This window comes from Vigna angularis, chromosome 8 (genome assembly GCF_016808095.1).
Source record: "Vigna angularis cultivar LongXiaoDou No.4 chromosome 8, ASM1680809v1, whole genome shotgun sequence".
Lineage (NCBI taxonomy): Eukaryota > Viridiplantae > Streptophyta > Magnoliopsida > Fabales > Fabaceae > Vigna > Vigna angularis.
Window position 1 is genome coordinate 30,683,123 of NC_068977.1, and position 15,232 is coordinate 30,698,354.

The following is a 15,232-nucleotide window of genomic DNA, read 5'->3' on the forward strand; positions in this document are numbered from 1 at the left end:
TATCTTCATATTATTTGAAATTAAAAAAATTAAAAAAATGTTTTAAAATCATATATTTTAAATTATTTTAATATTAAAATTAAGTAGGTTTAAAATAAAATGACAAAAACATATAAAATTTTAAACTCGGGTGATAACATATTATATTTCAATAAACTTTAGAAAATGTTTTTGCTTTTATATTATTTAACTTTAAAAAACTATTATTCTTTCCTGACATCTCTATATGTTATTGAGAGCAATTGATACGGTATCACTCGTGTAAAAAAAACCCATTGAAAACACATCTGCATATATGTGTATTTTAATTATTGAAATAAAAATTATTAATAAAGTATAAAATGGTTTCTATGAAAAGATATTTATAAAAGTAAATATAGTTTTATTATTAGTAATCTTTTTATTGTATAAATGATTTTTTATTAAAATAATTATATTTGAATTAAAAAGTATGCAAAAGTGAAAAATAGTTTTTTAATAATTATTTAAATTCAGAAAAGTAGTTGGGTAAAATTGAAAAAAATTGTGCACATATAAATGAATTTGTTTTATTAATAGTAGATACAAAATTACTTGTAAGTTAATTTTGACTTTTTTATATGAAGATTTCTTAATTACACTAAAATCAATGTTTACTATTTTCTGATAAACCAAACACTGTCTTTTATCATTATGTAATAAAACATATCCTAACCAACAACTGTGTTATGTCAGTGATTGCGCAAACAACCTTAGACGAGAGAAAGAATGAGTAACGTGATCGAGAAATTGGGCCTTAAGATTATAAGGAACCCTCCGGAAGAGATGCTTACTGAACTTGGTGTCAGGCAATGGACAAGGTATGCATCTTTGCTTTGCCCTCTTCATCTTCTTCTCACTTTTACCCTAAATTTCATCTATTTATTTATTGATCTTCTTCAGCATTGAATACCAAAGGATTGTGTTAGGTTTTATTTATGATGCTTTCTATGTAATGAATCTAATGTTTCTAACGTTAGAAAATTTTAAATTTCATTATTATGGTCTAGAAATCTGTATTTTGGACGAATTTTTTCAAGGCCTTTCGTTGATGAGCCATTTTCTTGACATGTCTTGATGGATTTGAAACAGTGTAGCAGATGGTATAATCTGAATGGATGTGTGGATGGTTTGGACCGTTTATTATTCAAATGCAATCTGGTTTAGGCATTAATAAATCTTTCAATAAGATAAGATAAGAAAATACGTAAGGAAGATTGAATCAAAACTTTTTTTCCAATGCAGAATCAAACGAGCCTCAAACTTTGAAGATAAAGCAGTTACATTTTCTTCAATTATATGTTTGTTCTTTCTTTTATGAAGTTCTTTCTCTCTGTGACTTGCATTCTGATCTATAACAGATGGAGTTGCCCTCCGAAATCATTCCATTGGATATATGGATTTAAGGAGACATGCTATATCTTGGAAGGAAAAGTGAAGATTACCATAAAAAATGAGTCAGTGGAAATTGTTGCTGGTGATTTAGTTGTGTTTCCAAAAGGGATGAGTTGCACTTGGGATATATTAGTTGCTGTTGACAAGCATTTTAGCTATGCATGAATCTAGTAGTTGATATTCCTAGTGAATGAGACAATATGACATTCATGAATAAATAAGAACTTTGAAATGAAATAAGAACTTTGAAATATATATATTTCAGTTTTGATCAATTTAAGAACTTTGAAATATATATATTTCAGTTTTTTGGGTTGATTTTTCCCATTTGTCCTTAAACATCTGATATACACTTAAGCTCTCTTACCACATTGATCAATTTACTACATTTGTATATCTTCCATATGAACTCTCTAAAATTGACTGCATTGAAAGAACTGTCATTTTATTGAACACCTTGTGGGCACTATTGAAGTATCCATCAGATGCAAAAGAAACAGAAAAATACTCACAATTTCTACTTCCCATGGTTGACCAAGAGAAACTGTATGACTAAGCATGAAGCTCACAATGGATAATTTCATCCTCTGTTGGATTGCAACCATTTCTTACATTTCTGGTTTTTATTTCTATATATAATGAAAAACAAATATAGCATCAAACGAGAGTTGACAATGTTTTTTCTTTAATGTTTATCTTTAGTGGGCATTTATTGTTGGATGTGTATGCCTGAAGAAGTAGATTGAGATCCAAGGCTATCACATAGATCTAATTATTTCCACTTGGATCACATTCATTGATGAAATTGGTAACTGCCTAGATCAATTTGGTATAATTTTTTCAACTTCTAACATTTTCTAGATTGTGTTATATAGTTAATTATACTTAACCAATGTTTTCTAAAAGCTTTTAACCTCCATCTAAACAATTAGACTCAAGATCTGACTCAAAAACTCACAAAAACTCAACTCATAGATCCAAATTGAATTCTATCATTTATGGCAAAATTCCAAGCAACTTAGGGACTCTAACAAGTCCCAAATGACTTACCAAGACTCTCTAAAGAAATTAATAGTTTTGTATGAACCGTTCGGTTATAATCCTAACTTGGTAATAATCGTTCAAATTATGCACATAGTTTTGGAATAGTGTAGGACTTTTGTAAAATTTTAAATTTTATGGTTATTTTGTAATAATTGTAAGATTAACTTTATTTTTCTTGACTATTTTAATATGATAACTCCTTTATATAGTTTTATGCTATATATTTTTGGATGTTACATTTTATAAACATATCATTTCACAAAATCATATTATAAATAATTTTAAAGAATTATTACAAAATTAATAAAGACAAATTATTAAACATTTTATTTCTTAATACAATTTTTCTTTACTAATTTTTATTCTCAACTCTAAATATTTCAAAAATCAAAATCAGAAAAATTAATATACGAAATTAAAAAAACAACTTAATTTTTTTTTCAAACATATAAATATATATCTTCTCATTACAAAAACTTATAATTTTTTATTTTTCTTTTACTAAATCAAAATCAGAAAAATTAACAATTTAAATAAATTGAAAACTATACAAAATTACAAAAACAACTTCAACAAAAAATTTCAAACATATAAATTCATATCTTCTTATTACAAAAACTTTTAATTTCTTTTACTTATTTTTATTCTCAACTCCTAATCTTTAATAACAATTTAAATAAATTGAAAACTATACAAAATTAAAAAAACAACTTCAAAAAAATTAAAATTCAAACAAATAAATACATATTTTCTTATTATAAAAATTTATAATTTCTTTACTTTTCCTTCTCTTTTTATTTTAATAAAATTCAAAATAAAAATAAAATTAAGAAATTAAGAATTCTATTCCTAATGAACCGAATTCTAACTAATATTATGGTCACATTAAAAAAAATAAAGATGAGAATCCCATTTCTAAAAAAATCAAATTTTGAACTAAAATAAAAAATGAATTATCTTTATAACTATGGTGCAGAATACTTATATAGGTAATTTTAAAATGAACAGGAAAAAAAAAATCTTCCATTTCCTTTGTCTGCTGGTATTATTGTGAAGAGAAGTTCCTCTCCAAGCGTGTGACCTGGAAAAGACTGAAGGTGAAAAGGTATGTGCAATTATCAGAGAAGACACTAAAACTAAGAAGAAAAGAGAGAATGAAACCAAACTGCTCTCAGCAAATTCATTTATCCTTTCTTCTTCAACTATCTTTAATTCCGTCGTCACCGTAAGTCTCCACTCTTCTTCTTCACTTCAAAATCAGTACCTGAAAAATTATGCTATTCCTGCTTCCTTAACTAAATCTCCTTTTATTCTCTTTTTTCAATCCAAAGTTGTTAACTTTATATGATTTTAGTGTTACCCTCTTTTTAATTTTCCTTCGTTTTTTTCTTCTTTTTGTTAATGTTGATATTAATATTTAGGGTTTTATTTTCCCTTTATCAGAATCTCTCTGTCCGCGAGCATCTTTAAGTGTCGGGACTTTTTCTGAGGTTTTTTCTTTGGAAGATTGCGTCTTCGAGTTTTGGGTTCTTTTTTGCAATTGGTAATTTGGTTATGCTGTTGCTGCTTTTTCTTCAATTGAGTATATTTGATTTTCATTTTCAGTTACGAAGTTGTGTTGTTCAATGATGAATTATATAGGTTAGTAGGAGGATTGGTTGTGTTTTTCTCTTCTGAAAAAAATCTTCTCATTGAATTTGAGGGGGCTGTTAGTATACTATAGTGGACGAGCTCCATTAAATCTATTTTCTTTCTCCCTTTCTTACTCCTGTGTTGATTCATTGCTGCCAATACAGCATTGTTTGATTATGAAGCCCCTCTTATTCTAGTTTGCAGGGAGCTACAGGAACAGAGAATAGACATACATGGGGTTGCCCCTACTTTCTTCTGCATTATGGAATCCTTCTCATAGCTGTGAGTTATGCTTTTCTCTTAATTTAATTTTGTTATATTTTACTTTTAACAATATTCTTGGATACCATCCAAAAACGGAAGCAACAACCACTCTCTATCTTGTTTTAATGTGATTTTATATTTGCAGGTTGTTCCTCTAGTGTGGAGCTTATCTGGCCTCACCTATCTTCTAAGTCATGTTGTCTTGGGTTGAAGGTTGATTTTACTTTTCTCCCATTTATTTTTACCGAATAATGTACATATTTCTAGAATCATATTGGTTCATTCCTCGAATGGAATTAGGTGTCCAAGCCTAGGGGAAGGGTCACATTAAGTTAAGCTGTTGATATTGGCCAGCCAATAATATTATTATTATATTTGCGTAATGTGTGTGACTGATATGGTTTCAGTCTCTGTCTTTTGGAGTTCTCTAATCTGAAGATTACATCTTCATTTTATATGGTTGGCTTTTATTGTGATGGTTGTTGCTGTTTGTCTCTGAGGTTATTATAGACAGTTTAGATGTTTATAAAGCGTTAGCTGCAGATCAGTGATTTATGTTAGTACTATCTTTAAGCTGTAGTTCTTGGTTGGTATTACTGTTAGAATTTCCTGGAATACCTTCTATGTTGTTTCAAGGGGTGTCCCGGTATTTCACTTTTTTGTTTTAACCTTTTCTAGTTATTCAATGCAATTTGTTGTTCGTCAATTGAACTTGCTTCTTGTGCTTAAAGGCAGAGTTGTAATAGTCTCGTATCTAATTGCAAAAGTTGTTAATCTCTACACAATATTGTGGGGAATACAAGGTTAGGTCCTGTGCACTTTCATTATTCTCAATCCTCCCTCATATTCCTAATCTACTAGTTCCAACTTCCCCGTGTGAATTGCAATGAGTTCTTTTGGATAAACCTTTTAGAAAATATGATTCATTTCTAATGTATAGATACTAGTCACTTATGTGATATATATATAAAGGATGTGTGTTTGTAACGCTAGTGGGCAAGATTCTCAAATTTTTTGTAGTCTAATTTTCTTGAAATCCATTTTGTGTTCGTAATAGTTTATTGTGGTCTTAATCCTACTGATCAGCCGTAGAAAATTCTGAGGGACTTTGCTGTAATCCTCTGTCTGACATTGAAGAAAGTATTTTCAAGTCTTCTAAATATATTGTTGTCCTTTTGTTTTTTCTTTCCAAACATCTTTGTTGGAACTTACAGTTTAGTTTTGTTTATGTTGCAGTTTAAGTGCCAACAATTTTACAAAGGTAGATCAACAATGCTGGGAGTTTTAGTTTGTTCTAGTCGAAGGCCCACAAGCAAAGAAACTGTGTGGAGACGAAAAATATTACCACAAAATGAGGATTTACCGCCAATTTTACCAAAGAATAAGAAAAAACCCTACCCAATTCCCTTTAAGGAAATACAACAGGCTGCAAGGGAGGACAAAAAACTTGCGCAGATGGGAATAGAGAAACCTCTTGAGCCTCCGAAGAATGGATTGCTTGTTCCAGACCTAGTTCCTGTTGCCTATGAAGTGTTTGAAGCTTGGAAGCTTTTGATTAAAGGTCTTGCCCAGCTCTTGCATCACATTCCTGTACATGGCTGTAGGTAGATTATATTATATTTTTTAATAAATGTCTTAGTTTCTTTGCATTTGTTTAGTTGATACAAGAGTTATATTCTAACCAATTGAATTCATGCAGCGAATGCTCAGAAGTTCATGTAGCTCAAACTGGTCACAACTTTCGGGATTGCTCTGGTCCCAGTGGTAGGGAGCGTCGGAGTTCTCATGCTTGGGTAAAGGGTTCAGTCAATGATATACTTGTCCCAATCGAGTCCTATCATCTTTTTGACCCCTTTGGTAGGCGTATTAAACATGATACACGATTTGAATATGACCGGATTCCAGCCATTGTTGAGTTATGCATACAAGCTGGTGTTGATATCCCAGAATATCCTTCACGCCGAAGGACCAATCCCATACGGATGTTAGGGAAGAGAGTAATTGACAGAGGTGGAAATTTAGAGGAACCTAAACCATGGCGCCTTGCAGACCCCTCTTCACTCAATGATTTCGATACATACAGAGCTTTTGAACGATTTTCTCGACCATCATTGTCAGATCTACCTAAAATTGCCCAAGAAACAATGGCTGCATATGAAATTGTGAAAAAGGGTGTCAGGAAGTTGATGAGGAAGTACACTGTGAAAGCGTGTGGTTATTGCACTGAGGTTCATGTGGGGCCATGGGGCCACAATGCTAAGCTTTGTGGTGAATTTAAGCACCAATGGAGGGATGGGAAACATGGTTGGCAGGATGCTACTGTGGATGAAGTTTTCCCTCCAAATTATGTGTGGCATGTGAGAGACCCTAATGGGCCTCCTTTGGCATCTGCACTAAGGAGATATTACGGAAAGGCTCCGGCTGTTGTTGAAGTGTGCATGCAAGCCGGTGCACAGATACCATATGAGTACAAGCCCATGATGAGGCTTGACGTTATAATTCCGGACCCTGAGGAGGCAAGAATGATTGCATGATGTGATCTGAACGGGCAGCTATCTTCGTCTGTCATTATAAATGCATATTGTGTGATCCTAGCGTGAGAATGCATTCAGTGATCTACCAGAAGGGGAGGCCTTGAGATCAATCTTGAATATTACGTATCGGATTTATTTATTAGGTGCTAGATTCCCATATATCCAATGTTAGTCTACATGTATACAAAGCCAACAGTAGAGCAAGTAGGTTTTATCAGATAACTTTGGTTCGCCAGTTTGTAAAATGTCTTAAACTAGCGAAAAGTTGGTAGAAGATCAATGCATGTGTTAATTTATTTTGTCACAGTTACATTATAGTCAGATGAGCTTTTTGTTGCATTTTCTACCGTCATAAAAGTTCCCTCGTTCACAACCCTTCAATTAGTAGTAGGGCAAGTCCGTGGTTCTCACATAAAATCTAACTGTAATGATTTTCATTGTAAGAGAAAAGTGATTCTTAGACACGAAATAAGAATTTCTCCCTCTTAAAATATCTACGTTGGGTCAGAATTCAGGAGGATTATCTAGCTTGTATTGATTTGTTAACCATTTCAATCTTTACTTCATCCTTCTTTGTGTTAGTTGAATACCACAGGAATTAAAATCAATACAATGGCTAGGGATCAGCAGGGCTTGAAAATATTTTATAATGTACTGAAATAAGGCTTCTCAAATCCCTTTTTTCTCTCCTTCCAACATATATTCACTGCTTTCGTTACTTATTAATAGTGGTTCGTGTATGTGCTTTCTATTTATTTTCTAATTGTTTGACTACCTGGACTCCAGTTAACACCAATGTTTTATATCTTATGTGGTTTTAATAAATCCTTAAGATTAGTTCACTGGCTAGAGCATTGTGATTGCTATTATAGAAGCAAAAAGTCAAATTTGAATATTCTAAAATATACTGATTATGATGTTTTAAAATATACTAAAAACTTTTTTTAACATACCAACATTAGAATATTTTGAAAGTTTAGCAGAAAATCCAACGAAAAAAGTAAAAATAAAGATAAAAGTCCAAATAATGGATACCAAAACTACAGAATAGAACAGAGCACAATAGGTAATAAAAATATATATGATGTTATTGAAAAAATAGGAAAATCAAAAGGAGAGAAACTCCAATTCCCATAACAGAGCTCCTAAACAGAGAAATCAATATTTTATATCCCAAAACCTTCTCCTTCCCTCTCTCTCTCTCCCAACATTCGCCTACAACAGAATTTCTCTTTCTCTCACCATAACAACCCTAACAGCGGATTAACCCTACTACCACTGCCAGCTCAGCATCCTTACATTATGTCTTTCTTCCTTCTTCTTCTCACGTACACTTTCCACTTGCTAGGGCTCCGATTTTCCAAAGAAGAAATCCCACGTTTCAAAGGCCGGATCAATGTTCAAACCGAAGTCAAAAATACTAGATGGAGAAGCGGATCGGGTCTTTGCATAAGGATCAGTGAACATAATATCTTCATCGCTACTTTCCTGCTTGAATACATGGATTCCGCTTTCTATAGGCATTGAGGCTGCTTTCGAATCAAAATATATAACCTTCACATGGTTCCATTCATTCTCTAAAGGCACTTCATACAGATTGTTGGTGAAAATTAAATTTCGTAGATCGAAAAGAAATGTGTGTTCTGCTCCCAACTTCAAGAACTTGAGCCTATCAAAGAAACATACATAAACTTTGTCATTGATGACCAACATGAGTTTAACATAATCACTAATGTCTCCATCCTTCGGTGCAACAAAAAGACAAAGAACTTTGCCAGGGAATTTGTTGCGAATCCAGAAAGAACTTGAAGGTTCATAACTTAAGTAATTGAACCATTCAGGGTTCCTAGATCCTGGCAAAACTAACATAGTTTTTCGATTCTCATGCAGATCCTGTCAATCAAAAAGAAATTCATAAATTTACAATCATTAGGTACACCATATGTTATTAAATAAAAATACATAAAACAAAACAAAACCTCGTTTAGGAAAATGCTTATACTCGAGGGTGTCAGCGATAAACAGTTTGTTGCGTTGAAATGTTTCAACTTTGGTGGGATTCCTCTGATTTCCCGAAGATGCTTGCAACAACTCACGTCAAGCTTTTTTAAAAATTGACATTCTTTGATGCATTCAGGAAGCTGTGTGAAATTATTGTTCGATAGGTCTAAATCTTTCACATGAGCAAACCGTGTGAAACCTATTTGAAAAAAATCATCACGCAGGTTGCATTTTGGCGCCCAAAGCAATTCTACTTTTGAAGATACCATTGAGCCATCTTTTTCTTCGTCCTCTTCCCACTTTATCCACTGCCACCCTTCCCATCCCCAAGCCTCAATAAGTGTCAGTTCTGGCATCATGACAATGCTGCTTTGTAACTGAACAATTCCACAGAATAGCAGGGACAACTTTTTAAGCCGAGTTAGATTTTGAAATGAAAGTGGCAACCCTTTTATGAGAGTTCCTAGCAACCGAAGTTCCCTTATGTTTTCCATCTTTCCTATAATTTCTGGAAACCTCTCAAGACTAGAACAATGTGAAAGTTCAAGTTTTTCAAGAGAAGTCAACTTCAGGGGTGGAAAATTCCTAAGCTTGATGCAACCAGAAGCTTCCAATATCCTCAGTTTCTCCAGCAAACCAACCGAATTATGAACTCTAACTAAATTTACACAATTTTGAAATGAAAGTTCCTCCAAATTTTGGAGATCAGATACGGCATCAGGTATCTGAGTTAAACATTCACAGCAGTCAAAATTCAAAACCCGTAGATTCCTGAGCTTCTGCAAAGAAAAAGAGAATACAAAGAAGGAAGGTGTGAGTAACCTTAAATGACATAAAGAGACTATGGGGTAACTTGCAAGACGTGGAGAGTGTACAATGTAAACTTGCCTTGCTTAATCCATCCATCTCAAATGACATAAAGAGACTATGGGGTAACTTGCATATTGCAAGCTGTTTTGGTTGAAAATAAGATGGTAAACAATGTGAAGGATATCTCCACCATTCCAACACTCTCAAACTATTTGGAAAACATTTGGGATCATCAGAAAAAATTCCATTTCTAATAATAAGTGTTTTGAGGTTTTGCATCTTCTGGAAAGCCATCCCATTCCATTCTACCATTTTCTTTTCAAACAAGGGGAAATCCAGACATATGATTTTAATTTCACTTGTTCCCTGTGAACGTAGAAGGCTTGAATCAGGCAAAAATTACAATGCAAGTATATACAAGACTTAAATACATTTAGAAAAAGTTCACTCACAGTGTTGTCTTCCAAAACTTGGATTATATCTTTTGGTGACCATAACCTACTGCGCTTCCCTGGTTCTTCTGGTGACTCTTGTCTGACAATTTCCTTACCCATGTCCTCTACCAAGTCATGCAATGTAACACAATCATACTGACCAATCTTTATGAAAGATTTTTCAGCCAACACGCCAATATGATATTTCATACAAGCACCATGATGAGCATGAAGTATATCTTCAACTTCGGTTAATTTATATCCTTTGAAGCAACAAGAAATGTCAAGAAAAACTCTCTTCTCTTCTTCCTGCAAAGCATCGAAGCTTACTTTAAGAGTCTCTTGGATTCGATTGTTTGGAATTCTTTTATATTGATCTATGACAGATTTGCATTCTTGTATACTTTTTCCACACAGGTTGGCACCTATTACTTCCAAAGCCAATGGAAGGCCACAAGCATAAGTTACTGCACGATTAAGCACCTCCTCGTATTCTGGATAAACTTGTTCTGATTTGAAAACTTTCCATGTAAGCAATTGAAGAGCATGGTTCTTATTTAATTTCTTCACCTTATATGTTTTTTGAACATGATGAGATGCCAGCAGTTGTTTGTCCCGAGTGGTGATGATGACTTTGCTTCCAGGACCAAAACAGTCAGGCCTTCCAACAAGTGTCTGCAACAGCTCATGTTTGTCAACATCATCTAAAATCAAAAGAAGCCTCTTGTGTTGGAGCCTGTGTTGTATCATTGAAATTCCTTGTTGCTCACTTTCAAACATAATTCTCTTATCTCCAAGCATTTCGGAAAGAATGATGCTTTGAAGATGTACTAATCCGTGTTTGCGTGATTTCTCTCTCACATTTTGAAGAAAACAGGAACCATCAAAATGGCTAGCAATCAAATTATAAACTGCTGAAGCAAGTGACGTTTTCCCTACCCCTCCCATTCCATAGATCCCTATCAAGAGGACACCATCACTAGATCCTACATCCAAAAGCTTCATTACTTTTAACACTTGTGAGTCTAATCCAACCGGGTAATCCGCCACATGTAAAGGAGCACGATTAATCTCACTAGAGACCCACTCAACAATCTTCCCAATAAACTTGTATTCATATCCTTCTCTGTTCCAAACACAAGTTTAAGAGCTATGTTTGAATGAATTTCTAGAAAAAGAAAATAAGAAAGTACAACGAAATAAACTTCTCTATAAATTAAAACAATTTATGTATAAGATTTGTAAAAGTTTCTCATTGAACTTTCCCAAAATCAGATTTTGAACTTTTGTATAAGCTAGTTTTAACTCAGTGAGAACGTTTTTCTTCATTTAAAAGTGACTAGGGAGAGATTAAGCTGAAAAGCCCTTAAGCAAGAATAAAAAGTTGTCAAGGTTAACACTAATCTATATTCTCTTTAGATCATAGGAGCAGTGAAACTTAATGAAACAAAGAATGGAATAAAAAATTGGTGAGGTGGGTACCCATATTTGTAATGAAAGCCAGACAAGTTAGCTACTTGATGAAGAGCCATCTTCCATTTCTCCAACTTCTCCATGTGATGGTTTAACCTCTCCTTATTATCAGCTTTGAGCCTTTCCTCATGCCAAGCCAATGCTTCACCAAAACTTCCTTTTTGGTGCCTCACAAAAGAAGGATCCACGTTATAAAAAACTGGCAAAACCAGCAACTTTTTTTCGTCAGCACGGTCAAGGATGTAAACCAGTTCATCTAAACAAAATGAAGAAGAAGCATAGGTGATAGAAAGCACAGTGATGGCAATCCTGGACTCTTGAATTGCCTTCACAAGTGTTGGTGCTAGTTCATCTCCACCCCGAAGCTTCTTGTCATCAATGAAAGTGTGGATTCCCCTGTCATCCAGAGCTTTGTAGAGATTGCCAGCAAAACCATAGCGTGTGTCTGAGCCTCTGAAGTTGAGGAACACATCGTAGGTGAATTCTTGGGAGTGCGATCTTACAGCCATGAACAAAACATACTCCGATTGCGGTTGACTTATTAGGGCTCTCCAAAACCAAGCTTGAATCTGATGATGAATATGAAACTGATAATAGTAAAGTCTTAACGCGGAAATATCTCCTTTTTCTTTCTCCATTTTCAGGACACCTTCGTGGACAGGCATGTTGAAAACTTGATACTTTGACCGATATAAACTTTTTTTATTAATTTGACACTGTTATTTTTTATTTATTTCTTTTAAAATATAAAAATTAATATTTTTATAATTATTTTTTTAGCTTTACAGTTAAATAAACGTAAAAGTATGTTATGATATTATTAGTATGATAGATAAAAGAAATAACATTATTTTGATACGTAAAATTTTTTACATACACTTTAAATTTATTATTTTATCTTTTAATCTCTTTTCTTCTTATAAATAAAAAATTAACTTTTTTAATGACTAAAGTAACTTAAAAATAGATTGTCAAATAGTGTATATAATATAAAAAAAATTCTAGATAAAATATTTTTTTATGTTTGAAAATATTTTATCTTATTGACCATTTAAATTTTTTGCTTTTGAGTATTTATGGTTTGATTAATCCTTAAATTAAATGAAGTTATATGATTGTTATTTACTTTAGGATTTATAATATTTGTATACAATTAAGTTATATATACAAGAGGACATAAGACAAGAATGAATAATTTATCTTCTCTAAATATGGATTTAGGAAGACTTCTATTTGTTGTTGAACATTAATTATATTTAGTTTAAGTTTAACTTTTGATAGTTGGTTCTGGATTGTTTTTTTAGATTATTTAGTACTTTGTTAACTTGAAACCCATAAAATATATTATATTTTTTTATGATGGGACAATTTTATGTTTTTCAGGTGTGATTTTATTGTAAAAATAAATTAATTTAAAAAAAAACACCCAGTAGACATATGTTATGGACTGTCCGACGTCTATTGACGTTTGTCAATGCACATATAGACATATAATGGCTTATAGTGACAATTCTAGAGGTGGTGCAGTCAGCGTATTGGATGTCGGCTGTTGGGTCTGACATAGACGTCCAACTTGAGCAGTCTGATGTCTCTATAGACGTTCGACCTCTGCAGACCGACGTTTATATAGACGTTTGGTTGTGGGGTTTGACGTCCCATTGACGTTAACCAATAAGATGTTGGAGAGGGATCAAACACCAAAAATCCCCGACGTTAAAGGCCTTTTCTGCACTAGTGTTAAAGTATTGATATCCCCTTTAACCAACGAAAATAAAAATAAAACAAAATTTAATGGCCACGAAATATAAAAATAACATAGATATCTACTAGTTAAGAAAAATGACAATGAACAAAAATTTAAAAATTATGAGAAACCTTCACACAATAACTTTTATAATGATATCATTAATATAAATATCTAGTTTCATTAATAAACGAAAAAAAAGTGTTTTAAAAGATACAATAGTAATTTAGTGCAACATATTTTGTTTTATCCAAGATTTAAAATAAGAAAAAATGAAAATGTGTAACAATTAAATGCATTATTTTCTTTTTCTCGAACTTGAAGAGAGAGAAAGAGATGAATGTGCCCTCGTTTTTACAAAATTAATGAAATTAAACCTAAAATACATTTAAAATAATTAAGGGAAACGATGCAGTGTTATTGTCTTCCACCAGAGTTGCAAATAAACATACAAGAAATAATGTAATAAGCTAATATGCAAAAGAGTTTTCATAAAACAAACATAGAAATATCATCATACATCACTCATTCATAAAAACAACCATATCACATATAAAGATTTATACTAAAATCAATTATCTGCACATAAATATTAATGTGAAATCTTTGCATTTGTATTTACCTCTACTATTATGAAAACTATTAATGGGTTTTACCTACCACGTACAAGTTAATCTATTATCTTTGGACAAGGTAAATTATATATATATATATATATATATATATATATATATATATATATATATATATATATATATATTTGGCTTAATATCTCTTTTGGTCCCTCAAAAGAGGGGGAATGTTCAAAATTGTCTTACCTTTTTTAAAATGTTCAAAACGGTCCCAAATTTTGGAAAAACTGGTCAACTTAATGCTTTTTGGTTACAGCGTCAAATTTTTAACGGTGCAGTTGCCACCCTGGACAAAAGTTAATGACGTGTACAATTTCTCTGACTGCGTGGCAACCCTAGCTTCCTTGTGCCGCCAACACCATTGGCAACCGTAGGCTGCCGTTAGCTACCTTGCCATCTTGCCGCAACCTTGTCTCACGTTTTAGGCTCCCTAAAGTCGTGATTTAGAAACCATGGTTGCGCGATCAGGATTACAATTTGGATCTGGAATCTCTGTCTGGATTTCTTTTCTTGCAGGTGCTCGTGGTTTGAAAAGGTGGAGAAACCATGGTGTGCAGGTTGCGATCTGGAGGTGCGGCGTGATGGTTCTACCGTGCGAAGAAGATGATGAACATTGGCCATGGTGGGTTTCTATCACAGTGGGAGATGGCGCGATTTAGGTCTGGTGGAGGCGCTAATGGCTAGCTCAAGGTTGGGCAAAACTCACGAGGAAATGAACTGAAGAGCTGTGGCGGTGATTTAGGTTTCGAAAGAATTTTGAAATTGGGGATTTCTCCGTTTGGGTTTCTACAGGTGTGTGCGAGAGAGTGCTCTTGCAATGGTCATGGTGGATGACGGTCCTTGCAGCTCTACGGTGACCTAAAAAGTGTCTCATGGTGGAGATGGAAGTCGAGGAAGATGCTGAAGATGATGATGGAGGACTCGCGACTTTGGCGTTCACGTTCTGTATTGGTGACGGTGGTGGCTACTGGCGGCGACGCTGGTGTTGGGTGATGGCGAGGTTGTAGCAAGATGGCAGGGTGACTAACGGTGGCCTACGGTTGCCCATGGTGCTGGCGGCACAAGGAAGCTAGGGTTTGGGAATTAGGGTTGCCACGTAGTCAGATAAACTGGACACGTCATTAACTTTTGTCCAGGGTGGCAGCTGTATCGTTAGAAATTTAACGCCGTAACCAAAAAGGATTAAGTTGACCACATTTTTTAAAAGTTGGGACCGTTTTGAACATTTTAAAAAAGGTAGGACGATTATGA

The 15,232-nt window shown here is 33.5% G+C and overlaps 3 protein-coding genes across 14 annotated transcripts; 2 read left to right on the plus strand and 1 right to left on the minus strand.

The window, feature by feature from the left end:
- Positions 1-678: 678 nt before the first annotated feature.
- LOC108345419 (uncharacterized) lies at positions 679-1,731 on the plus strand. The gene is made up of 2 exons (XM_017584019.2): positions 679-839; positions 1,380-1,731. The coding sequence occupies exons 1-2, from the start codon at positions 748-750 to the stop codon at positions 1,576-1,578; spliced, it is 291 nt and encodes a 96-aa protein (XP_017439508.1). The 5' UTR covers positions 679-747; the 3' UTR covers positions 1,579-1,731.
- A 1,741-nt stretch (positions 1,732-3,472) lies between these two features.
- On the plus strand, positions 3,473-7,194 carry LOC108346146 (APO protein 1, chloroplastic). Of its 8 annotated transcripts, none has more exons than XM_017585157.2 (6): positions 3,473-3,682; positions 3,901-4,000; positions 4,287-4,371; positions 4,499-4,566; positions 5,590-5,957; positions 6,053-7,194. In XM_017585157.2, the coding sequence occupies exons 3-6, from the start codon at positions 4,323-4,325 to the stop codon at positions 6,885-6,887; spliced, it is 1,320 nt and encodes a 439-aa protein (XP_017440646.1). In that variant the 5' UTR covers positions 3,473-3,682; positions 3,901-4,000; positions 4,287-4,322; the 3' UTR covers positions 6,888-7,194. The 8 variants fall into 8 exon arrangements, with proteins under 8 accessions (XP_017440646.1, XP_052723390.1, XP_017440647.1 ...); XM_052867430.1 differs by having other exon boundaries at positions 5,590-5,914; positions 6,064-7,194; XM_017585158.2 differs by having other exon boundaries at positions 4,294-4,371.
- Positions 7,195-7,928: 734 nt separating this feature from the next.
- On the minus strand, positions 7,929-12,286 carry LOC108345937 (TMV resistance protein N). 5 transcript variants are annotated; one of them, XM_052867425.1, is made up of 6 exons: positions 11,902-12,037; positions 11,615-11,804; positions 10,151-11,258; positions 9,777-10,064; positions 8,867-9,667; positions 7,929-8,780 (listed from the first exon to the last, which is right to left on the minus strand). In XM_052867425.1, the coding sequence occupies exons 2-6, from the start codon at positions 11,686-11,688 to the stop codon at positions 8,232-8,234; spliced, it is 2,820 nt and encodes a 939-aa protein (XP_052723385.1). In that variant the 5' UTR covers positions 11,689-11,804; positions 11,902-12,037; the 3' UTR covers positions 7,929-8,231. The 5 variants fall into 5 exon arrangements, with proteins under 5 accessions (XP_052723385.1, XP_017440288.2, XP_017440289.2 ...); XM_017584799.2 differs by having other exon boundaries at positions 11,615-12,286; XM_017584801.2 differs by having other exon boundaries at positions 8,332-8,556; positions 11,615-12,286.
- Positions 12,287-15,232: the final 2,946 nt, after the last annotated feature.

Coding starts and splice junctions, on each gene's coding strand:
- LOC108345419 (XM_017584019.2), top strand. CDS start 748: ATGAGTAACGTGATCGAGAAATTGGGCCTTAAGATTATAAGGAACCCT. Junction 840..1,379: donor GGTGTCAGGCAATGGACAAG/GTATGCATCTTT, acceptor GATCTATAACAG/ATGGAGTTGCCCTCCGAAAT.
- LOC108346146 (XM_017585157.2), top strand. CDS start 4,323: ATGGGGTTGCCCCTACTTTCTTCTGCATTATGGAATCCTTCTCATAGC. Junction 4,567..5,589: donor CATGTTGTCTTGGGTTGAAG/GTTGATTTTACT, acceptor TTTATGTTGCAG/TTTAAGTGCCAACAATTTTA. Junction 5,958..6,052: donor ATTCCTGTACATGGCTGTAG/GTAGATTATATT, acceptor GAATTCATGCAG/CGAATGCTCAGAAGTTCATG.
- LOC108345937 (XM_017584799.2), bottom strand. CDS start 12,270: ATGCCTGTCCACGAAGGTGTCCTGAAAATGGAGAAAGAAAAAGGAGAT. Junction 11,259..11,614: donor GGCTTTCATTACAAATATGG/GTACCCACCTCA, acceptor TGTTTGGAACAG/AGAAGGATATGAATACAAGT. Junction 9,668..9,776: donor AGATGGATGGATTAAGCAAG/GCAAGTTTACAT, acceptor TTTTCTTTGCAG/AAGCTCAGGAATCTACGGGT.